The sequence below is a fragment of the Myotis daubentonii genome, chromosome 13 (genome assembly GCF_963259705.1).
Source record: "Myotis daubentonii chromosome 13, mMyoDau2.1, whole genome shotgun sequence".
Taxonomy (NCBI): Eukaryota; Metazoa; Chordata; class Mammalia; order Chiroptera; family Vespertilionidae; genus Myotis; species Myotis daubentonii.
This window is the reverse complement of record NC_081852.1, coordinates 44,088,433-44,113,251: the sequence shown is the minus strand read 5'-3', so window position 1 is coordinate 44,113,251 and position 24,819 is coordinate 44,088,433. Positions and strand designations below refer to the sequence as shown.

At 53.9% G+C, this 24,819-nt stretch overlaps 1 protein-coding gene across 6 annotated transcripts; it reads left to right on the top strand.

Moving 5' to 3' along the window:
- Window positions 1-3,810: 3,810 nt before the first annotated feature.
- HPS1 (HPS1 biogenesis of lysosomal organelles complex 3 subunit 1) lies at window positions 3,811-24,819 on the top strand. Of its 6 annotated transcripts, XM_059661018.1 has the most exons (20): window positions 3,811-4,084; window positions 5,108-5,223; window positions 6,853-6,969; window positions 11,117-11,254; window positions 11,416-11,558; window positions 11,921-12,029; window positions 12,298-12,458; window positions 12,882-12,993; window positions 13,628-13,723; window positions 13,803-13,878; window positions 15,361-15,416; window positions 16,470-16,637; window positions 16,725-16,904; window positions 17,831-17,892; window positions 18,446-18,580; window positions 18,661-18,726; window positions 19,761-19,905; window positions 21,921-22,034; window positions 23,542-23,624; window positions 24,126-24,336. In XM_059661018.1, the coding sequence occupies exons 3-20, from the start codon at window positions 6,853-6,855 to the stop codon at window positions 24,286-24,288; spliced, it is 2,124 nt and encodes a 707-aa protein (XP_059517001.1). In that variant the 5' UTR covers window positions 3,811-4,084; window positions 5,108-5,223; the 3' UTR covers window positions 24,289-24,336. The 6 variants fall into 6 exon arrangements, with proteins under 6 accessions (XP_059517001.1, XP_059516997.1, XP_059516996.1 ...); XM_059661014.1 differs by lacking the exon at window positions 23,542-23,624 and having other exon boundaries at window positions 5,117-5,223; window positions 24,126-24,819; XM_059661013.1 differs by lacking the exon at window positions 23,542-23,624 and having other exon boundaries at window positions 24,126-24,819.

Genomic DNA, 24,819 nt, shown 5'->3' with positions numbered 1-24,819 from the left:
TTTAAAAATGAGCAAATGATGTGAATACTTTACCAGAGAAGAGATATAGATGGCATACAAGCACATGAAAAGAAGTTCAGCATCATTTGTCATTAGGAAAATGGAAATTAAAACCACAATGACATACATACATAAAAACTACATACCTATTAGAATGGCAAAAGTTAGAAAAAGGCAACATCAAATGCTAAGGAGACTACAAAGCAATTAAAACTCTCAATATTGTAAAGGGAATATAAAATGGTGCATGCACTTTGGAAAACAGTTCAACGGCTTAATATAAACTTTACATACACTTTACATACAGTCCCGCCATCCCACTCCTAGGTGTTTATCCAAGTGAAATAAAAACTTACATTGGCACAAAAACCTGCACATAATTACAAATAGATAAATTGGATTACATAAAAATTGAAAACATTTGTGCTACAAGTGATAAGTAAAAAGACAAAACACATAATGGTTCACAGATCTAGAACAAATACTCCAAAAATTTATATGGAACCAAAAAAGACCCCAAATAGCCACAGCAATCTTGAGAAAGAAGAACAAAGTTGGAGGGATCATAATACCAGGTATCAAGTTATACTACAAACCCACTGTAATCAAAACAGTCTGGTACTGGCACAAGAACAGGAATATAGATCAATAAAATAGAACAGAGACTCCATAAATCAACCCAGGCCATTACGCTCAATATTTGACAAAGAAGGCAAGAGCATACAATGGGATCAGACAGTCTCTTTAATAAATGATGTTGGGAAAATTGGACAGACACATGCAAAAAAATGAAATTAGACCGTCAGCTTATACCATATACAAGAATAAATTCAAAATGGACAAAAGACTTAAATGTAAGTTGTGAAACCATAAAAAATCCTAGAAGAAATCTAGGCAGCCAAATCTTAAACATCTCTCATAGCAATATCTGTGTGGATACATCTCCTAGGACAGGGGTGGGCAACCCCTGGCACGTGTGCCAAACATGGCACGCCAGTAATTTTTGCTGGCACGTGAAACCCTCTCTTATAATCTTCCATTTACAATTTTTTCTTAATATCGACTTTTTTATTTTTCAGATAAATTCAGTGTAGGTGCATCTTAGATAAATAAATAATTTTACATAACATGTATACATTAAAAAATAAATGTATTTTTCATTATCATATACTGTGTTTTAGTCGCTCGAATGAATTTTATTATTTCTTCAAGGTTCTTCACTTACATACACCTTAAGAGATATCAAGTAGGTGTAACATGTTCTCAAAAAATTAGGGTTGGCATGCGGAAGAATTTTGAGTCAGAGATTTTGCTGGTTTTGGCACACACTCACAAAAAGGTTGCCCACCCCTGTCTTAGGACAAAAGAAACTAAGGAGAAAATAAACAAATGGGACTACATTAAAATAAAAGCTTCTGCAAAGCAAAAGAAACAATCAACAAAATGAAAAAGGAGAACATATTTGGCAATGGTACATCTGCTAAAGGGTTAATATCCAAAATATATAAGGAACTCATACAACTTAACAAAAGGATGACAAACAGTCCAATTAAAAAATAGACAAAGGACTAAATAGACACTTTTCCAAAGTGGACATACAGATGGCCAAGAGACATATGAAAAAATGCTCAAAGTCACTGATCATCAGAGAGATGCAAGTTGAAACAACAATGAGATAGCACCTCACATCTATCAGAATGGCTACCGTCAACAAATCAACAAATGACAAGTGTTGGCAAGGATGTGGAGAAAAGGGAATCCTAGTACACGGTGGGTGGGAATGCAGATGGGTGCGCCCATTATGGAAAACAATATGGACTTTCCTAAAAAAAATTAAATATGGAACTGCCATTTGACCCATTGATCCCACTTCTAGGATATCCTAAGAAACTGAAAAATACCAATCAGAAAGAATTTATGCACCCCTATGCTCATAGCAGCACAATTTACAATAGCTAAAATCTGGAAACAGCCCAAGTGCCCATCAGTAGATGAGTGGATAAAAAAGCTGTGGTACATGTATACCATGGAATACTATGCAGCTGTAAAAAAGAAGGATCTCTTACCCTTTGAGATGGCATGGAGAGACCTGGAGAGTATTATGCTAAGCGAAACAAGCCAGTCAGAGAAAGACAAGTATCACATGATTTCACTCGTGTGAAATCTAATGAACAAAATAAACTGATGAACAAAATAGATCCAGAGACATAGAAGCATGAAACAGACTGAAGAATCTCAGAGGGAAGATGGGGGTGGGTGAGTGGGCAGGAAGCGATCAACCAGAGAACTTGTATGCATATATTCATAGCCCATGGACAGAGACAATAGGGTGGTGAAGGCCTGGGGCAGGTGGTGGGGGCAGGTTGGAAGAGGTCAATGGGGGGGGGTACATATGTAATACTTTCAACAACAAAGATTTTTAAGAAACACATAATGGGAGAAAATTTTTGCAAATCATGTATCAAATAAAGCACTTGTGTCCGGAATATATAAAGAACTCTTAACACTAATAATAAAGAGAGAATTAACTTAATTTTAAAATGAGCAACGGATTTGAGTAGGCATTTTCCCAAAGAAGACATATAAATTGCTGCAACGCACATGAATAGATGCTGAACGTCATTAGTCATTAGAGAAATACAAATCAAAATCATGAGATACCACTTCACACCCATGAGGATGGCTGTTAGAAAACGACAACAAGCTTTGGCGAAAATGTAGAGAAAGTGGAGTCCTCATACACTACTGATGGGAAATGGACTGGGGGGGGGGGGGGGCGCAGAGAATAAATAGCAGCAAATCCACTTGATGAGATTTATTCAATCACTGAAATTCATGCTTATGAAGAGTTTGACACCAAAGAGAAACATGGTGAGTGGAATAACAGGATAAAGAGTGCACAGCCGGAGACCTCAGCTGTGGACTGTGGACGGGAGACAGTGCCTGCGGTGGGCTCTGTGCTATGGAGGGGGAGCTCCGGCCCTAAGGTGGGCTGCCAGGGAGGGGCAGTGCATGGAGGAAGGGGAGCAGGAGTGATGCTTGCTTTGTCTGAAGGTGGTGGAGCATTAATTCTTGGCCCCTGCCTTTGGCGGGGACGGGGGAAAGGGGTGCTCTACCTGCTGTATCCCACACAGTCGCCCCCTCATGGGCTGCGCTCAAAGCTCCCATGAGAGACTCCAGGACACTGAGGGGTGACTTGGGTGGGGACTAGTCCCTTCCATAACCTTCCTCCGCTCTCCCCGCCTTCAGCCTCTACAAGTACACACACAATTTAAGGAAATCTTGCAAACTCGGGTTCAAAACAAAGCCCCTAATGGGAAGGCCCCTCCCCGCAATGGACGAAGAAATTCCCGGGTGCCCGTGGGGGCAGCTGGGCCCTCCCGCAGGCTGTCCGCTCCCCAGGAGGCCAGGGAAACCGGCGGCTCCTGCCGGGGCTGAAGCGCCGCCCAGAAGCAAAGCCCGTCCGTGGGCCAGGGCCAGCCCGGAGCCAGGGGCCTGGCTGCTCACCCAACCGGGCCCCCGCGGCAAGCGGTTATCGTTAGGCCCCGGCTTCCTCTTCTGCGAAATGGGGCTGTTCCCGGTGCCTCCATGGGCACCGCTGGGACTGAGGCCAGGGGACCGGCGGGCACAGTGCGGGACGCGGCCCTGAGCGCTGAGGGCGGCGCCCCCGATGCTTTGGGCCTGGGCGCCCCGCTCAACGACAACAGGAAGGGGACGGGGGCGGCAGGGCGGAACATCCCACCCGAGCCCACTGCGCCGCCCCGAGCCGCCGGACAGGCGGTCACGTGGGGAGTCACGTGGTCCCACCCGGAAGCGCGCCGGGGAGGACTGGCTGAGCGGCGGCGCTCGTGCTGGTGGGGTCCCCCGACTGTCCTGGCGCGGCCCTCGGCTGCCCGCTCCGTGGGCGGCGGACCTGCCTCGGGACCGCGCAGGCCCCCGGACGTGGGGCGCGGGCCCCACCCCAGCTCACCCACCGCCCGCGTGGCCGAGAGCCAGTCGCTTCGCTTCTCCGAGCCCAAGTTCCTGCAGCTCCGAAGTGGGGCGGGTGCCACCAGCCCGGCCTTCTCCCCCGGGTAGCTGCGAGGTGCGAGGGGACTTGGGGGTGAAACTGCTGTCCACACTGGAGAGTGCGGGGCCGATGGAAGGCTGCGGGGTCGGGAGCCGAGGTGCCCATTGCGCCCAGCGGGGCAGGGCGGGGCGCAGCCCGAGCTGCCGCAGGCGGATGGTGCCCAGGGGCACGGGGCTAGGGGCGCGGGCAGAGCTCCATGAGTCCCGCGTTCCCTCCTGAGCGCAGGGGAGAGAGAACAGAGCCTCCGACTAGCCGTTTGGAATAACAAAAGTACAACCGAACGTTCACTAGGAAACACTCCCATTTTCCTGGGAATGTGGCCTTAAGCGGGCACCCGGTCCTGTAGCGAGGCTCAGTTCTGTAGCGAAAAAATGCTGAGCCCTAAAAGCCCTTCCCTGCCTCATCCTAATTGAGCTAAAGCTTTGTATTACTCCCGCCTTTTATCATCAGAATGTGAAGGACCTAGAGCCAGTTTAGTTCACCCCGTTGTTTGATGAAGGGCACCTGGGAAATAAGAATAAAGACCCCCCTCCTCCCCCCACACACACCTCTGTGTCAGGGCCCTCCTGCCAGGTGACCCCCCACTCTCGCTATAACCTCTCGCTATAACCTCGTAGGCAAGTGCAGCGGGGATTTCTCCTCCCTTTCCCGGCCGAGTCTGAGGCTCAGGGAGGTTTAAGGGCCTTGGCAAAGCCAAAACTAGAACCAGGGGTCAGGTTCCTTTTTCCTGGGACTAGAGTGGGTTTGCTGACCACACCGTGGCTCTGCATGACCCACAGGGAAGTGAGAGTGCTTGGAGGGAAACAGTAGGTGGGAATTCATGTTTGTGGGGCACCTGCTATGTCCTGTTTCAGTTGTTCACGGGTAGGGGTGGAGGGGTACAGGGCACAGACACCTGGCTGTGGGGAAAACGTACTGAGCAGACTGCCTCCGAGCCAGAGCAAGAGCTGTGACCACGCAGTGGGTCCTTCGCCACCTTGTCCACGCCCGGGAGCTGGCACAGTCAGAACTGCTTGCCCTCCTGACCTCTGTTTTAAGCATTTGCAGGACCCGGAATGCTATGCTGCTCTCCATGAGCCGGTCACGGAGTCTGTGCACTGCAGCCCTTTCTGAACCGCTGGCTGTCGGGAAGCCCTGCTGTGCTCCTTACCAAGGTAGATGATTCCGCCATACCTGGGGCGGCCGAGGCAGGCAGCACCCACTCTGGGGCTGCGGGAGGTGCACAGAGCGAGGCAGGCAGTGACTGAGCTCTCCCAGGCTCTGCAGAGCCCCCTCCCCAGCCCCTGGCAGTCATCAGGCTCTGCTGTGTCTCTAGGCTACACTTCTCCCGGCCTCCACCAAGGAGTGGGCCTCCAGACCCCACACCAGGCGACCTGCCTCCATAACCTGACCTCACCCGTCTGTGGCCAGCACGCCTTTCCCACAGCCTTACCAGCCTACAGGGGCTCTCTGCTGTGGACCACAGCCATCAGTCCATAGCGCGCCATGCCCCACCCCCACATCAGGCTGGCCTGGGAGCCCCAGCACCTCTTCCAGGTCCAGCTGCCCTCGTCCACAGCAACCTCTTCACACTCCGTCTTCTCGCAGTCCCTGCCTGGTGCTTAGCAATTCCGCGGGGATAGGCTGGAAACACCCTGAGGCCAGGTGCTCTGCGTTAGAGTTGATAAACCAACTGGAGGTTTGGAGGGAATTCAGTAAGTACCACTAAGCTGCTCAGATAGGGGATCCTAAAGAGAGTAGGAGTCTGAGACCTCAAACTGCTAGGCTCCTGTTGAGAAAGCTGGACCTCCACTCACGGAAGACTCAGGGCTTCCTTCCTAATCCGTGTCGTGTCTTAGCACAGGGGCAGCGTGATCATGTCCGTGTGGCACACTGAGGCACACGAGAAGGTGTGAAGTTCCTCTCGGGGGTTCTGAGCTGCACGCACCGCCGGAGAGCTCTGGCCTCACCAGGCTTGGGCACGCTTCTCCAGGGTTGAGAGGCTCGACGTCTTGCTGCGCCCGGGGGGCCAAGACAGTGCAGGGAGCTCTGAATTAAGAACTGACCAGTTGGTGGATAAAAAAAAACACACATTTTCTATAATTAAGCCTTAAAATGTGTGGCACAGAGGGTACATGTGCGGGTGGTGGGGAAGGAGGTTCGAAAGGGCCAGAGGTACTGGAGGATGTGGCTGCGGACTCGGCAGCTAAGCAGGTGTGAGAATGAACGTGGACAAGGTCAGGCAGCCCCTGTGTCCACCCAGAGCAAGGACATGTGAATGAAATTGTGCTGAATCCACTCCTGGTGGGCTTCGAAGCTCGCCTTTTGTGGCTGTTTTTTGATTTGAGGACAAACACACCTCTGGACTGCCCCGAGGGGGGTTCCGTAGCCGCCCTCCGTTCCAGCACAGGCTCTGTCTGCCCTGAGCCCGGGGACTGCCTGCCTCCCCGTGCAGGGGACTCGTGTCCAGATCGAGAGCTGGGTCCTTCCTCACGATTGGTCCCAGGAGGCCCAGGGGTCAGAAGACACAGGGAAGAGCCCCAGCCGTGGCCTCAGACAGAATCCCTTCTCTGCCACTTCCAGCTGTGCCACATGGTGCTCTATGGGACGGAAGGAACTGAAGGTTCCTGTTTCACCAGGTGGTTGAGCGGGTGTGGAGAAGTAACACCAGGAGGCCCGGCCGGGGTGCCTGGTGCCCAGGAAGGGCTCAGTAGATGTTTGCTGGGGTTAGGATCCTCATCACTCAGGCCAAGCTTAAGGATGTGGGCCTGGGAGGCAACCTTGACCTTGCTTCTCCCTGGCAGATGAAGTGCGTCTTGGTGGCCACAGAGGGAGCAGAGGTCCTCTTTTACTGGACAGATGAGGAGTTTGAAGAGAGTCTGCGGCTGAAGTTTGGGCAGTCGGAGTATGAGGGAGAAGAGGTGAGTGTGGGATGGACGGGAGGGGACAACACAGAACTACCAGGAGGACAGGAGGCAAGAGAACCTGCCCGCCCTCCAGGGCGGGGCCAGAGACAGCATGTGGCCCAGCATCCTTGGCACCTCCCCCCCTTCCTTCCCCCAGGGCTGATGGCTAAGTGAGGGCGGGGGAGGTGGAATTTTCATCGCACAGCAGAGAAACTTGATCTCACCAGTTTCTTTACTTAAAAAGTTTAGCATAATCTCAACACGTTACTTTTTATAACAGCTATATTAAGGTATAATTGACATACTATAACCTGAACATACTCAAAGTGTACAGTCTGATATACTTTATACATATCTGCCATTCCATCACAACCAATAAAATGGACATGGCCGCCATCCCCCAAATTTGTGAGCTTCCTCCACCTCCCCCAACTTGGCCAACCACAGATCTGTCTGTCATGCTGGATGAGTTTGTATTTATAGCCCTTTATGCTGAAATCTTACAGTGGGTACCGGCTGGGTTTGGTTTTGGTTTGGTCTGGCTTCCTTCACGCAGCCTGACTGAGACCCGTCCCTCTTGCACTGTGTGTCTCAGCAGTTCATCCCCGTCCACAGCTGAGCTGTGGTCTGTCTTCAACCTGCGCCACAGTTGGTTCACCAGTGATGGCGAACCTTTTGAGCTCGGCGTGTCAGCATTTTGAAAAACCCTAACTTTAAACTCTGGTGCCGTGTCACATATAGAAATTTTTTGATATTTGCAACCATAGTAAAACAAAGACTTATATTTTTGATATTTATTTTATATATTTAAATGCCATTTAACAAAGAAAAATCAACCAAAAAAATGAGTTCACGTGTCACCTCTGACACGCGTGTCATGGGTTTGCCATCCCTGGTTCAGCCACTTACCTGCTGGTGGGAGCAACATGCGGGATGTTTCCAGTTCTGACTTACACGTAAAGCAGCTCTCACTGGCTTGTCGTGGAAATCCCTAGGGTAGCTGGCTGGACATGTCAGTGTATGTTAAACTTCTTAAGAGACTGCCCAGCTTTCCTAAAGAGGTGGTACCGTCTAATAGTCCACTAGTAGGATGTGAGACTTCCATGTCCTCAGTGGCCTGCTGACACCGCTGTGGTCACTCTTTGTAAACTTATTTGGTCATTCTGATCAGTAATAGAAAGTGACTTTTCTATTAATATAATTTGTTCATGACAGAATCTCCTTGTGTGTTAATTTTCATTACCTTAATGACTAATGATTTGGAGTATCTCTTTTCATGTGCTTATTTGCCATTCTTATATCTTCTTTACTGAACTGTACAAACCTATTGCCAGTTTATTGGGTTGATTATTTCTTACGTATTTTGGATGTAAATCCAAGGAGATAGATGTTTTGTAGTTATTTTCTTCCAATTTGTGTCTTATCTTTGCATCCATCTAATAGTGTCTTTCAAAGGGCAGAAGTTTTTAATTTTGATAATTTCAATTTGTCCTTTTTTTTTTTGCTTTTATGAATCATGCTTTTGATGCCATATCTAAGTAATCTTTACCCAACCCAAGATCATAAAGAGTTCTCCCGGTATTTTCTTCCAGAAATTTTATAGTTTTAGGTTTTATATTAAGTCTAATGATCCATTTTGAATTTTTTAATATGGTGTCAGGTATAGATTAAAGTAAATTTATTTTTTGCATGTGAATATCCCATTTTACACTTTATTATTAAAACTCAGATTATTTTCACTTAATTATTTTCACTCTACATTTTATTTATTTTAATACATTTTTATTGACCTCAGAAAGTCAGGGAGAGGGAGAGAGATATAGAACTATCAATGATTGATATTGGGGATTGAGCCCACCACCCGGGCATGTGCCCTGACTGGGAACTGAACCAGCAACTTCTTGGTGCATAGGACAACGCTCAGTAGATTTTATATATACCGTAGTTGGGATCATGCCACATTTACAGTTTTGTTTTCTGTTTTTTTCACTTACCATCATATCTAAAGCTTATTCCATTTTGTTAAATATTCTCAAAAGCATAAATGTTCATGGAAACATATTCCTGTGTATGGATAAATGCGTGCATTTATTTAACTATTTCCTCAATACTGGGCTTGCTTATCACTTCTAGTTTTCTATAACTATTACTGTAGGGAGCACTTGTGCTTGAATTTTACCCCACATCTTACAATTTCCTTGGGATATATTCCTAAGTACAGAAACATCGATTCAAAAGCCATAGATATTGTACCACGTTATAATTCTACCAACTAGGATGACAATGTCCCCTCACTCTCTGCCTACACCAAGTATTTTTATCTCCCCGCCCCTAGAAAAAATTCCTGCTACACCTGCAGAAAAAACTACCACTTTTAACATGAGTTGCCGTACACACTCTAGATTTTTAAGCGACTTTTCTATTGATATAATTCATTCATGACAGTTCTAGAAAATTATGGTACGTGAATAATTCAACATTTGCCTACCTGGAGGGATATCCAGACAAATGTTAATTGAGAACCTACTGTGTGCCGTTCTCGGGGGGTAAAGCAGTGAATGTGACCTTGCTCTCATGTAATTAGGGGCTAAAAAGGGATGACATACAGTGAACCAAGTAAGCACCGTGAGCTCAGGGAGTGATGAATGGTCAGAAGCACTTAGACCGGGTGTGAGATGGGGAGTGACTGGGGCAGGGTGGCCTGAGGGTGGTCAGGCGAGAGGCTGTCTGAGCTGGGACCTGAATGATGAGAAGCAGCCGCTGTGTAAGCTTCACTGGCAGGTTCTGCAGCCGCTGGGCACAGACCTTGGCTCCTGATGTTGAGACGTTGGGAGAAAGTGAGCCGCATGGCACGCTGTGTCCAGTTCATATGTTAACGCTGCCACGGCCTCTGGCTTCTCAAGGCAAGGGCTCCCTCAGCTCCTTGGAGATCTCACCAGCTCCAGGTCGGGACTCTGCTCTCTCCATATCGCAGTCAGATCTCCCGGAATCAGCTGGGGCAGGCCAACATTTCCCTCCCTTCTTGCATTCCAGTGTTGGGAGTTTCAGCTGAGGCCATTCCACTGGCCTTATCCCATTTTATTCGCAGATTCTCGAGTAATTTGTCCATCTTTTTTCGTTTGTTTTGTTCCTTAGTTGGGAGGGCAGAGAGGATGGGTGGGGGAAGAGCTTATAAAAGTAAAAGTGTGCTTGTTATGGAAATGGAGGAGGTACAGAACTATAGAAAAAGTAGGAGGAAGAGTCACTCACAGGTCCCTTTATTCAGAAGTAATAAATTTAACAATGTTGACTTTCTTAATGTTTTTAATGCTTTTTATACAGTTTAAAATACAAAACATTCACACCATTTTTTAAAAATGTGTTTTTATTGATTTCAAAGTGAGGAAGGGAGAGAGAGAAACATCAATTATGAGAGGGAATTATCGCTGCCTCCTGCACGTCCCCTGCTAGGGATCGAGTCCACAACCCTGGCATGTGCCCTGACAGGGAATCGAACCCTGACCTCCTGTTTTATGGGTGGACGCTCAACCCCTGAGCCACGCCCGTCGGGCCACACCTTTTTTTTTAAACATAACATTGACTGCAATATGGAGGAATGTTCCACATCATTGAAACACTCCACTGCTTTAAGTGGCTGTCTCTTCTTCCATCATGTAGATGAGCTGTTACTTATTTCATGTCCCTCTGGTACTAGACGCTTACCTTTCCCCCAGCTGCTTGCTACTATAAACGATGCTGTAGTGAACAGCTTTGCACCTGGGTCTGTGCCCACTCTCTGACCCCTTTCCTTAGGCTGCATTGCCCCACAGCAGGCCTTCTGCTGCAGAGGGCGCGGGCTGTGCGCCAGGCAGCGAATGCTCTTCGAGTTGGCCAGCTCTCCATCAAATGCCCAAGCATTGCACTGTGGAAGCATGGCCTCCTCCCTTCGCGTTCCCTTCCACCTTCGGGGCCTGAACAGCACAGTGAGGTGGCCAGCCCTTCCCAGCCTTCCTAACGACGCCCCAGGTTTGAGGCAATGTCTTTCCGCTCCCTCGGCGTCAGAACAGTGATACCCTCCCAGGCAGATCTAGAGCTGTGGACACCCTGGTGGCCAGGCCGGCTCTGTCCATTTCTTTGTCCCCAGTGGCCGGCCCACTCAAGCAGGTTTCTCCCCCTCTGGCAGCTTCCTGCCCTGGAGGACCAGCTCAGCACCCTCCTGGCCCCAGTCATCATCTCCTCCATGACAATGCTGGAGAAGCTCTCAGACACGTACACCTGCTTCTCCACAGAAAATGGCAGCTACCTCTACGTCCTTCACCTGGTGAGTGTGTGGTCCTGGGGCCCGTGTTCCTCCTCCCTGGACTCCATGGGCAGTCTTATCAAAATTCCCTGGGACCCGATCGTCCCCTCACTGTCCCCAGGGATCAGGGCAGGTGAGGGAGCCCCCCGGGGCTGGCTGACATCAGCCCGCTGTGCCCACAGTTCGGAGAATGCCTGTTCATCGCCATCAACGGCGACGGCACGGAGGCCGAGGGGGACCTGCGGCAGAAGCTGCGTGTGCTCAAGTTCCTGTTCGAGGTGCACTTCGGGCTGGTCACCGTGGACGGCCAGCTCATCCGGAAGGAGTGAGTCCTCGTGGCCGGTCCACCCAGGCGTTTGCTCAGCACCCCCCTGAGGCCAGGCCGTGTGTGCACACCGGGGCCCTGGCTCCTTCCTGCGCTTCCCTGGGCCTCTAGCTGGGGTCGTGTCATGTCTGAGCCGAGAAGGGCAGCGATTTTCTCAGGCTCCGGCCCCCGGTTCCTGCCCCGCCACTCCTCTCCACGCCGAGGGCATGGCCCCAGCACGGCCCTCTGTGCTTCGCAGGCTCTGCCTGTTACTTGGCCAGGTCACTGGAGCTCTGCCGGTCCTGCCCGGGACCTAGGGCTGCGCCCCGGGGTTGAAGCGGGGGACAGCCAGCTTCCTCATGCCCTCTCGTGCTCTCCCCCAGGCTGCGGCCCCCCGACACGGAGCAGCGCGTCCAGGTGTGGGAGCACTTCCAGAGCCTGCTGCGGACCCACGGCCGCCTGCGCGAGCGGGAGCAGAGCTTCGCTGTGGAGGTGACAGGGTGTGGGTCCTCGGGCCCAGGACGGGTCAGGTCAGAGGGGCCGTGCAGCCGTAGGTCCCGGTTTTGATCCCTCTCACGAGTGAGGGCGCAGGCAGACCCCCAAACACAGGAGCTTCTAGTGAGGCAGGATCCGTGCTGGTCTGAGCTCCCTGTTCCCAGGTCTGTGCTCAGTGTGGACTGAGGGCGTGCACCCCCAGCCAGGGCCGGAGCAGGAGAGGGTGGCGGGTGACGCGGCTTCCTCTCTTCCCACGCGTGGCCAGGCCGTGGAGCGGCTCATTCACCCTCAGCTCTGTGAGCTGTGCATCGAGGCGCTGGAGCGGCACGTCGTCCAGGCCGTGAACTCCAGCCCCGCGCGGGCCGGCGAGGAGGCCCTGCACGCCTTCCTGCTCGTGCACTCCAAGCTGCTGGCTTTCTACTCCAGGTGAGCTGAGGCCCTGGCCCACGCTCGCCCCGTCTGACAATCCCCACCTCCCCGGCCAAGAAAACCTTCCAGAGCCGTCTCTCCCATGAAGCTTCTCGGATCTTAGATTCCTCAGCCCCTCTCAGCTCAGTCTCTCTCTGAAGTACTTCTCCCGGGAATACTGTCTCAGTCAGAATTTAGGACCTCCTGGTCCCCGATGGTTTCCCATTGATAATTATTTTTAACACAACCAAGTTTTAGTTTAAAAAGTGATGAGCTAATTTTATCTACACCCTGCCTTTCTCCAAAAAGGGAGACTCAGCTGGAGCAGTCAAACTCCTGGGGGGTCGGGACCATGCCCGGGTCTCCACAACCCAAGCTGTCCTCGTCCACTGCCCCCAGGGCACTGGGCACGTGCCGACCAGCCACCCGTTCTCTCTGCAGCCACAGCGCCAGCTCCCTGCGCCCAGCCGACCTGCTGGCCCTCATCCTGCTGGTCCATGACCTCTACCCCAGCGAGAGCACCGCAGAGGAGGATGACGGTGACGACACTCAGGTCTCGGGCAGCCTCTGGGCAGCGGGAGGCCATTGGGGACGCGTGGAAAGCCCGTCCGCGGGGTGCCGGCAGCTGCTGGGGCGGCCGGGGCTCCTGAGTCACAGTTCTGGGCTTGTGGCTGGGCCTGCCTTTCCTGCTGCTTTCAGATAGAAGGAGAGTTCTAGAATGCATGTGGTTAAAAGTGCAGATTTCTAGAGTCAGATAGTCCCTGCTTCACCACGTAGCTATGTGAGCGGGGCTGATACTAGCCCCTTCTGAGCCTCAGTGGCCTTATCTGTGCAACGATGACATGTACCTCTCAGGGTTGTTTGGAGGAATAAAGGAGGCAGGTTCCTAGAGCCCAGCAATGCCTGGGGCGGGGGAATTCTCAGTAAGTGTGCCCCCCACCGTCACCATCCTCCTGCTCGTCAGTGGTTTGGATGTCAGTGTGAGGGAATGTCAGTGGTTCTGGAGAAAGACTAGACCACCTAGGACTGAAACATCCATGGAAGGTGAGGCCACGCCAGGGCCTCACGGTGGAGCCAGTCGCACCTGTGCCTCTGCTCCGTGGCTGGGCTGTGAAGTGCTGGGAGTGGGGACCGTGGGGAGGAGCCCGTCGGACATGCTCTAACCGCGTCTCCTGTGCCTGTCACAGCCTTCCCCACGGAGGCTGCAGAGCAGCCAGAACATCCCCGTGCAGCAGGCCTGGCGCCCTCATTCCTCGGGCCCCGCCCGGAGTTCCACAGGGACGGTATGTGCCGTGTGCCGGAGGGGAGGGGAGGGGGGGGCCGGGTTGAGCCCTCAGCCCAAGCTGCCCCCTCTCCCCCCAGGAGACAGACAGCTTCTCCCTCCCTGAGGAGTACTTCACCCCTGCCCCTTCCCCAGGGGAGCGGAGTTCAGGTTCAGGTGAGACCTGGGAGGGGAGGGCTGGGAGGGGCGTGGAAGGAGAAATATGCCAGGTGGCAGCCCTGGGGAGTCTGTCTTGGGGTTCAGTGGACCCCCTGCCTTGTAAGGGCCCAGGCACAGACGTCGGGATTTCTAGAGTATGGGACACCGTCTGCAGCAACCCCTCTGTCTGCCCTCCTGGCCCCAGCTTGAATTCAGGGGCTGTGAAGGCCACTCGAGTGATCACTAAACTGTTTATGACACGTTGATTCCATTTAAAAATTCATCTCTCGTCTGTGTATTCTCTGCTTTCTCTTTTTTGTAATTAATAAGTAATCAGGTAATTAAAATTAAGTAGTAATCATTTGATTTCAAGCACAGTGATTTAAAATAAAAATATTCAGTCTCTCTAGTTTATATCTGACCTGTTTTTAAAGTATGTGGGTAAACAGCAGAAATAAAATAAAGATTTAGTTTATTAAATTACTGCGTGGCCTCGGCATCAGGATTTTTAAAAGGTCTCATGTGCAGCCACAGTTAAAACCCGCTGGGTTAGACGTTCTTAACGTCAGGTCCTTGGATGGGCAGCAAGGAGCCCGGGGCCCCCGAGGGTGTGTCCCAGGTCACTTGTGCTTGCACATTCCTCTGAGGCCAGGGTCATAGCTGTCCTCTGAGCCTCTCCGTGAGCCCAGAACACACTGGGAAGCACCACTTGGGGTGATCACTGGCTTCCCTTCCCTCACTCATCACGGTCCTCCTCCTCGCCCCTTTCTCTCAGCCGTTAGTTTTTTATGCCTCAGAGCTGTAAATAATGCCATTCCACAGTGCACAGAACTCACAGCTTACAGATGGCTCGAGTTGCACTCATCCATTTGTCAATCAGATGTGTGAGACACAGGAACAGACTTCCCCCAGAGAAACATGGTTATAAATGATAGTCGTTTGCAATAAACTCTAAGAGAACACTATTATTACAAACACATAACATTTCCAATATGTGGTGGGTTCCGTAGGTTTTTGTGAGCTGTACTGGGAAGGGAAATGTAGCTCAATTCCCAGCACGCAGTAGGTGCTCAGTAAAAGTTTGCTGATTGACTAAACAAATGGGGACATGTAGACCGTGTGCTGCCTCCTAGTGGCGAGGCACTGTTACAGCCAGGTAGGGGCCTGAAGGGGCAGAGGGCAGAAGCAAGGGGGAAGGAGGGGCTGAGGAGCGTCCCGTTGCCCAGTGCATCTTCAGGCACTGGCTCCCAGCGCCTGGCTCTGGGGAGCCTCTCTTCCCGGGCCCGGCCCTGGTATTGCAGAGCTCGCCTGCACTTGCTGGCTTGGGATAGGACGGGAAGGGCAGTGCCCCTCCGGCCCACACTAAGTGCTTGCCCCGCCAGGTGCTGTGGGTAGTTGGGGCGGGGGCACTCCTGCTCCACCCACCCCTCCTGATGTGCTATTGCGCCATTATTTATAGTTTCCAATTATTTATGTTATTTTATTGCCTGTGGCCTGCAGGTAGCACCGTCTGGATGGATGGGGGAACCCCACCCACTGATGACTCCCTGGTCCAGGTGAGTTTTGGGGGGAGGGATGGCCCCGGGTACCAGCTGATCTAGATGCTGCAGTGAATGCTGGGGACTCTGGGGTTTCCCCTCTGAGTAAGGCCTGCCCCCTCTGGGCTGTCAGTGCTGCCGGGACAGCTCAGCCGGGGTGGGGGGGGGGGCGGGGGGGCTGAAGGGAGACCTCAACTCCTGAGAAATCCCCACTCCTCACTGGAGAGTGAAAGTCCAACTTTTTAACGTTTTTTTAAAGATGAAAATGTAAATATATTCATTGTAGAAAAATTGGGAAATACTAAAGTAAAGAATGGAAAAGGACTACTCTCTCTCAGTACACACACACACACACACACTACATGTATATTTTTTCTTTTCCTAATGTATTTCATCACACTTTTGCCTTAAGCATTTTCTCCTTTGCTGGGCCCTCCTCAGCAGTGTGGTCAGCACCGCAGTCCATCGCGTGTGCTGTTCCTTACTTAGCAACCCCCAGAACAGCAGCGTTTGCTGTTACCATACGACTGCAGTGCCATCCTCACAGAAGGTTTTGGTGGCATCTCTAACGAGTTCCTTACTTCCCTGCTTTTACCACTAAAGCTTTCTTAGAGCCTCTGTCAGGCGGGAGTCTTGCTCATTTAGTCATCAGTGCCTCGGTTTCCCCCGGTGGGCGCTCTGAGGGTGGTTGAAATGACAGACTGACTTAACTTTCAATGCCTTCATCTCTGTGAAGACATGGGGAGGGAGCCTCTTGCCCTCGCTCCGCCCTTGTCTGGTTTTCCTGCCTTTTCCGTCTCTTCTCCACCCACCGCCCCTGCTTGGCACCCAGCCCTGCCTCTGGGCGGAAAGGCCCAGAGGAGCTGAGAGAGAGACAGACGTTGGAACCGGGGCTGCGGGCTGTTAGGGCACATGCAGGGACGGGAGAGCTGGGACGTCTTGGAGCTGAAACATTGGCTCCTCGTGGTTCTCAGCGAGGATGGCGAATGGGCCGCTGTGGGTGGATCCAAGGCGGGGAGGAGGCTAGCCGGCCCCCCGCCCCCTCCCCCCACAGCCCCTCTTCCTCCACAGATAGGAGAAGACACACTCCAAACGCTGTTGCCCGGCTCCCCAGCGCCTTCCTGCCCCAGACGGATTTTCCTGGATGCCAGTGTGAAAGACATCTACTGCCCCATGGCGCCCCACACCATGTACTGCCTGCCCCTGTGGCCGGGCATCAACATGGTGCTCCTCACCAAGGTAGGAGCTCCCCCACCGGCCCCCCTCCCTGGGCCCGGACACCGGGCCCGCGGCTGCCCGTGCCCCTGCCTGCTGCCTCTTCCGCAGAGCCCCAGCGCGCCGCTGGCCCTGGCCCTGTACCAGCTGCTGGACGGGTTCTCCCTGCTGGAGAAGAAGCTGAAGGAGGGCCAGGAGGCCCGGAGCTCCCTGCGGTCCCACCCGCTCGTCGGGGACCTGCGCCAGAGGATGGACAAGTTTGTCAAGAATCGCGGGAGACAGGAGCTTCAGGTGAGGCCGCGACCTCATCCGCCTGCCTCCGGGAGAGGGCGGGCCTGTTCCGTCCACCTCTGCCCCACCGTGGGTCTGCGATCCTTGTGTCCCCGTTAGGAACTTGTAGCGAAAACTCACGGCACTCGAGATTTTCAGAACACGTTTATGTAAGTTTGGCAGAACACGAATTATAATTGCCATTTTGTTAGAGGAGGGAACTGTGGGACTTAGATCGCGACTTGGCCAAGGTTACTCGGGGAGCCAGAGCCTGCCTCCAGGACTCAGGAAAGGCCACCCGTCTGCCCCCAACACCCTCACAGGGTGGCAGGTCTCACGGGGCCACTCCACCCCGCCCCCCCCCCCCCGCCCCCGGCGGCTTGGAGACAGGGACAGTGACGGGGGCACAGGGGAGGGGAGCCCAGCAGGAAGTGGGGTGGAGGCTGGGTCGGTGTGAGGAACTGAGCATCACTGGCTGCGCACAATTGACCTGAAATGAGCAGAAGGATTGGAGGAGGCCCAGCCTCAGACCCACAGTCTCCGCCAGAGCAGCCGGCAGCTGCTCAGCGTCTCTCAGTGACCCGGCATCGCGGCGGCACCGCCTCAGGGCGCAGGTCCTCTGTAGGGTGATGCCCAGGCTCCTCTCAGCGTCAGTGCCCCCTCGAGTCACTCACCTGTCCCTGGCAGCATTCGTTTGCCTGTCTTTGCCAGCCAGGCAGTGGGCCCAGCACATGGAAAGTGCTTTTGAAATGAACACCTGCCAAGAGTAGAACATGGTGCACAGCGGGTGCCGAGAGCGGGGGTCCTGCCGGGACCCCACATTGGCTGTGCGAGGGCACGTGTGTGCGGGGCCTAAGTAAGCCTTCAGAGGCTGCCCTCGGAGCCTGGGCCTTGCTGTGGAACACCACCAGGAAGCTGACCGGTCCCCTGCCCCTGCCCTCCTGCAGAGCACCTGGCAGGAGTTCAAGACCAAGGCCTTCTCCAGAAGTGACCCCGCCTCATCGCAGGAGTGAGTTATGGGGTCTGGGTGGCGGGGAGCAAGTTTGGACAGAGGGGCAAGTTGCCTCCAGGCCAAGAGGGAGAGAATGTTCAGGAAGGTGCCTTTGAGGAGACGGGGGTCCTGGGAGAGGGCGTCCAGCTCCGGACGCTGGAGGGAGGTTTGGAAGCAGATCGGCTAGAGTCTGAGTGGAGATCGGCAGGCCCGTGAGGACCCAGCACCAGGGACACACAGCCCGGGTTCCAGCCCAGCTTCAGTGCAGCCTCGAACACGTCACTCCCCCATTTATTGGGAAATAAGCCAGGAAGTTGGACGCGATCCCATGAACGGCATCTAAGCGCGTGGAGCACCATGTTGGGAGGAACTGGGAAGGAAGCTGTCTCCTGGTCACGAGGGTGAGGCGCGCTTCCCCAGCCGCGCCTGTCCTCAGTGCCTGGTGACCGTGCGGGATGCGGGATGCGGTGCTGTCCCTGCTGCGTCTGCCAATGCAGGGTCAGGTGGCCCCACAGGGAACAGTGCCTTTTCCCAGGGCCCTGCCCGCCTTGACACTCATCTCCGGGCCCAGGCTGCTCCAGCTGTGCGGGAAGATGAAGCGGCAGCTCTGCGCCATCTACCGTCTGAGCTTCCTGAGCACAGCTCCGAGCCACGGAGGCCCACAGCTAGCCCAGCACCTGCAGGACCAGGTCCAGGTGCTCATGCAGTGAGTGTGGGGGTGGCCCTGGGTGGGCGGGGTGGGCGGGTGCACACCTCCCCACGCCCCCGCTCCCTGCTTTCCCACAGAGAAAAGCTGATGGACTGGAAGGACTTCCTGTTGGTGAAGAGCAGGAGGAACGTCACCATGGTGTCATATCCTCATGTCTGAGCCCCGCGCCGCCCGGGGGGCGCTCCTGTCCGCCTGCCCCTCCGCCTGCCCACTCGGAAGGACTGCGGCTGTGGGATGGAGGATCTGTCTTCCATCACCTCAGTTCTTTTCCCTGAGTAACAGGCAGTAGTGCCAGGTGCCTGTCCGCGGGAACGCTCTAAGGCTGAAATTTCAGCAGCCCCCGGTGTCCCAAAGTTACTTCTTAAGAGCCTTAGCGTTTACTTATGTCGGTGGTGCCGCCAGCAAAGTGGTGACGGGCATTCCTCGGGGGACGGAGGTCCTGGGGGCGGGGCGCTGTGAGAGCCGTGTCCTCCTCCTTGGAGGTCACAGTTCACAGCAGACAGGAAGGCTCCTAGAAGGCCTGCACAGAATGTTTATCCCTAATTTAGAAACCATGTCCAAGATGCTTAGACCCTCTTACTATGGACCACTAGTTTCACTGACATTGACCTTCCCTGGAACTTCCTATAAAGCAGCGTTGCCTGTACGAAACCTCCAAAGGGTCTGGTCTCCAGCCCCTGCAGCGTCTCTCCCGTGTGCACGTGGGAGGGATGGCAGAGCACCAGCCACTGCCCTTGCGCAGGGTCTGTTCCCAGCCTTCCGGCCTCTTGAGGTGAGAGATGAACAGCCACGGTGAGGTGTGTGGGGTGGCGGTCAGCTAGGCTCACCCATCACCCATGCGGCTCTCTCCGCCAGCCTCATCGTGTGTATACTTTAAATGCATCCCTCGTGAAGACCATAAACATGAACATACCATGTTCCCGTTGCATCCAGAGCTCCCCGTGTTCAATGTGCCAACGTCGGGGATCCATTGTACTTGCATCTTAGAACTTTTTGGGGTTTGGGCTCGGAGGTAAAGAGAGTCTGGGAAAGGGCGTTCTAGGGGTTGGCTGAAATGTTAACTGCGGGAGGGGCAGGCCTGGCCTCTGACTCCACGGCTTAGCCTTACGGAACTGGGTCAGGGACAGAGAAGCGCCTCCCTGGTCCTGGTTTACAGCACCTTGACTCTGACCTGAACCTACCTGGAGGACTTCCCAGGCCTGGTGCACTTCATCTACGTGGACCGCACGACCGGCCAGATGGTGGCCCCCTCTCTCAGCCACAGTGACAGGACCTCGTCGGAACTGGGCAAGGGGCCCCTGGCTGCCTTTGTCAGAACCAAGGTAACTGCTGCCCAGCCGGGCACTCTTCACTGCCCATCAGACAGGACGTGCTGGCCTTGGCCCTGCCTGGGAGGGATGGGCCCCCTGCTCCCAGGGCTCCCGAGGCTCTGGAGCTCACCCTACCTTAACCCCTACTCTTCCTCTTCAGCACCTATGCCCAGCCCCGCAGGCACCTCATAGCAGCTTGTCTCTGTCACCCCAGGGCCCTGATCAGCCTTGATCAATGCTGGGGGCACCCTCCTGGGTGTTGGCTAATGTCCTGGATTAGCAGAGACTGGGCAGGGAGGTCAGGGGAAGACGTGGCCAGGCCGGCCACAGCGCCTGGCGTAAAAGGTATCCATTAAGAACTTGTTGAGTTAAACAAAACAAAGAAGAAACACAGCTTAGCCAATTTGACTGTCAGAACTTAAAACTAGATGGTTTCTGCAAAGGAAACATTCTCTGGGGATTCAGTCTCTTTAACTGACTCTTCTTCATGGCAAACTCGTATTTTGAGTCAGGAGAAGGGAGGACCTCTGCCACCTTCTACACTACATACGCACAGAGACACACCCACTTTTTGCACCCAAATAAAGTGTGGCCCAGAGCAGATGGGCGTCAGAGGCCTGTGCTGAAAACCAGTTCCCACTATGTGGCTGGGTGTTACTTAGCCTAAGTTCGGTTTCCTTATTTGTAAAAGGATAGTGACACTGTTGACAAATATTACAAATGCACACACAGTACTTAGCACCGTACGCAGCACAACAGAGAGAATTTATTGCGTATTTACTGGTACCATCATCACCACCATCATCATCTTCTCCCTCTCCGTCCCTCTTTCCAGAGAGTTGGGCTCCCGTGGTACATTAATTTCCTTGTTTTCCTGTGCAGGTTGATGTAGTTGAGCGCTTTCTGTCTATGCAATTGTGTTTACCACATTTTCACTTTTATGTCCGTGCATTTCCTCATGTCATTAATTCTTTATAAACATGATTTTTAACAGCTCCACAAGAGTCCATCATGGGAATGTAACATAATTTACTTAGCCATTTCCCCGATGTCGAACATGGAGATTGTTTCCAGGCTTTCGCTGCTATAAATAATTCCGCAGCACACACCTGTGTGCATCCGTCTTTGTCCTCACCTCTGATTACTTTCGCACCGTGGATTCCCAGAAATGGAATGACTAAGTCAAGTGGGAGGAATGTTTTTAAGGTTATTGATACATGTTGTCAAGTTGCTTTCCTGAAAACACAGCAAATCCATGCATTTGTTTACAGATTTAATTAGACATTGCATTGTGGTCAGGTTTGGAGTGAACCCTGTGTGCCTTCCGCTCAGCTTTTCAGTGAGAGGGCTCATCCGGCCTTTTCCCAGCCCCAAGCTGTCCCTGCTGCCTCCCCTCAGCTCACAGCAGCCTCAGGAAGTCCTTGAATGAGGCCAGAGTACGTGGTGGGCCTAAGCTGCGTAGTCTGCGAGCACGTTTCCGTCAGACCCCTTGGTGAGCCTCCTTAGGACCTCCCCTTTGGAGCAGAGGTGCTGGGTCAGGGTGCCCTCGGTGCTCAAACACCTTACTAACACCTTCCCGGCCTAGAACCTACGTCAGAGGCTCCCCACCCGGGAGGGTGCCCGGAGGGGCCGGCCCTAGACGGCAGGAGCGGTTCCAGGCGGCCACCCTTCATCTCCTCCTGTGTTAACATTGACTTTGGCTAGTTTCTGGCCTGAATGATGAGTTTACGCATTTATAGCTGGAGTGTATGGTGACATTATATAAAGTGCATTTACATCTATTTTATCGTCACGGGAACTGGAGGGGTAGTCCACCCAACATGGATTTATTGCTGAGCTCCTGCTCCGAGCCAGGGCTGTGCCTGGGCGCTAGGGAGAGAAGAGCAGGAGAGGCCTTCGAGCAGCTCCTCCTCTGGGTACTTTTCTGTCCTTGGAGGCCAGAGCCGAGCTCTGCCCCTGCCGTGGGGAGAGGGCCAGCCGAGCTGTCCGCTGTCGGGGTGGTGCGAGCGCTCTCCTCCTCTCCCCAGGTCTGGTCTCTGATCCGGCGGGCGCGCAGATACCTGCAGAAGGGCTACACCACGCTGCTGTTCCGGGAGGGGGACTTCTTCTGCTCCTACTTCCTGTGGTTCCAGAACGAGATGGTGGGTGCAGCTTTCCTCGCCTGGCACTCATTCCTTTCTCGTGGACGGTGTGCAGGCTGTCTCTCCATCTCTTCGTGTCCCTGGTGGAGCTGACAGATAAGCAGAGCTGGTTGGGACCCGGAACTCAGAGGTCCCTTTTCCCACCGGCTTTGTGTCCCTCCACCCAGCTGTTCAAGGCAGCATTTAGTAACTTCAGGTAACGCGAGAGCAGAGGGACGCATGCCCTGTGTGAGGAAGGCTGCTCAGACCATGTGATGCCCCAGCATCACCCACTGTTCTTAAAAAGCATGGCACACTGTTGTTCCCATTGTACAGGTGGATAAACTGAGGCTCAACACCGTTAGCCAGCCTGCCCAAGTACAGCTGACAGTATAGCTTGGATCTCTTGCCTCCTGGCTGGTTCTCTAGACCTCACTGTTATTGCAGTGTATGGACATGGCTGGAAAATTACTGTCTCTGCTGCTCCCATGTCTCTCTCTCCCTCTCCCTTCCCCTCTTACTCGCCCTCCCTCCCCCACTCTTTCATTTTCTGTTTCACTTTGTTTTTTCCTCATTTGTCACTGTTAATCATTATTCCAGCTTTCTAAAGGTCATTTCTGCTACCCCCACATGCCCTTAGTCCCCGTTCTCCTGTCTCCCTGTCCCCATGCCCTACTCGCTCTGCTCTTGGCGAGAGGTGACTCTGAGGTGATGGCCCGTCCCTTTCCTCAGTGAAGTTATTGGAGTCTCTCACCACTGTTCTCCCAGCCGCACAGCCCTGTGCGACGGTTGAGGCCGGTATCATTGGCCCATTCTCCACACTGGAGATCAAACACCACGGCTGGTCACTGAGGTCATAGGTGATGAAACCAGAACCCAGGCTCAGCTCTTTGGGCCTGTAGGCACCCATCTTTGCTCTGTGTCTCAGAACTTCCCAATGTGTGTATGGCCTTGCCCTCAGCTTCTGGAGCAAAGCACAGCTTTGTGTGCTTGGTTGGCCCGCGGGGCAATGGGCTGAGGTAAAGCTGAGGGTGGGGAGGCCCAGTGTGAAGTCTGGCCGAGCGTACCTCCTGGGTGCTGCGCAGGCGCCGTGACTGGGCCTGGCACACAGTGGGTGCCCAGAGGACCTTGGTTCCCTTGCCCTCCAGGTGCGACCCTGGGAATGCCCGGTGCTTTCATCGAGAGACGGGCCTCTTGGTAATGCTCTGCTCTTCACGGCACCTCCCGGGTCACCCTCCCAGCGGCCCTCCTGAGCATGGCGGCCCAGGCGTCACTGATGGGAAGGAGAGCTCCCACGTGCCAGGCACGGTGCTCGGAACTTTACACCCATCATCTCTGCTGTTGGTTGGGATTTTTATTATCCCCACTTCACAGAGGAGAAAACAGTAGAAAGAGGTCCCCGGTTTTCCCAGCATGAGCACACCCCAGGCAGGGCTGAGCCAGGCCCCGAACCCGGGGTGTCTGACCCACATGTTCTTCCCACCACACCCACCACCCCTCCAAGCAAGACCTTCTTCCTCCTTCCCAGGGGCACAAACTCCAGATAATCGAGGTGCCTGTCCTGTCCGATGACGCGGCGCCCGTGGGCATGCTGGGAGGAGACTACTACAGGTGACAGATCTGTGTACCCTGTTGGGGCCGTGGGTGCAAAGATGTTGGGTGATAAGTAACAGTTCCCGCATAGGGGAGCAGCTTCTATGTCAGGTTGCCCCCCAAGGACCTCTGAACCCTCGTTAGAGGCCCTCACAGCCTGGGCCAGCGTCCAGTGAGAAAGTGAGTGGGAAGCATGTGGGTTTCTGCCCATCCTGCTGTTGGCACCCTCTTGGCAGCATTTGCAAACATCTGCCCGTGGGTCCCAGGACTTCCCTGCTGGCTCTGTGGCTCTTAGCTAGGATGCTCCGTCAGCAGGCCCCACACAGGACTGGGAACTGGAGGGATGGACCCAGGCCGGCTGGGGCTGAGCCTCGCATGGTGAGGTCAGCAAGGGAAGGCCTCGCAGGCCTGGTGCTGGAACTGGTGAGGGGACTGTCTGCAAGGTGCCAAAGAGCCCCTGGCTCCGGGGGGGGAGTGCCGGGGCTGCTTCTGAATCCTGTCCCCCTCTCCCTCCCGTAGGAAGCTCCTGCGCTACTACAGCAAGGACCACCCGGCCGAGGTCGTCAGGTGTCACGAGCTGCTGGCCCTCCACCTGTCAGTCATCCCCATAGACGTGCTGGTGCAGCAGGCAGGCGAGCTGGCCCAGCGCCTGTGGGAGTCCTCCCGGGTCCCCCTGCTCTAGGCCGTGGGCAGTGCACCTGGCTCTCCACCCCCACCCCCACCTCAGACATCCCTGCTACGGAGCCTCCTGACGGTAGCCACCTGAGGACGGACAGGCCCAGGGCAGCTCCAGGATTTATTTTGTTTCTTTTGTTTGTTTTCTTCTGTTCCCTTCTCCCCACCCCACCCCGGGATTTCTTTAAAAAACCTCACCCAAAGCAGCCTCAGGCCAGGCAGTGACCAGACCCCCAGAACCTTCTGTCTGCAGGAAGAGGGAGGCCAGGAGGTTCCTTTGTCTCTAAAACAGCAGTGGCTGCCAGGTCAGAGCTGCCTGCTGTATCCCAGGAGACAGGTGTCTGAGGACCCTATCCTCTGCCTTTGTCCGAGGCGGGAGAGCTCCCTGGGGAGGCCCTTTCCCTTCCGAGATGACAGGTGCTGAGTTCCAACCCTGCCACTTCCTCTCTCCCCACGTGAGGGCCGACAGCACTCCCTCAGGGTGTTTGTAAGGGCTGCTGGGCACGGGAGGAGCCTCAATAAATGCTGGTCATGGTTA

Bases quoted from the DNA above. Each gene is read 5' to 3' on its own strand.
- HPS1 (XM_059661015.1), top strand. From the start codon at position 6,853: ATGAAGTGCGTCTTGGTGGCCACAGAGGGAGCAGAGGTCCTCTTTTAC. The intron at 13,879-15,360 runs GTGAGACCTGGG...TGTGGCCTGCAG, and splicing joins GGAGCGGAGTTCAGGTTCAG to GTAGCACCGTCTGGATGGAT. The intron at 18,581-18,660 runs GTGAGTGTGGGG...GCTTTCCCACAG, and splicing joins CAGGTCCAGGTGCTCATGCA to AGAAAAGCTGATGGACTGGA.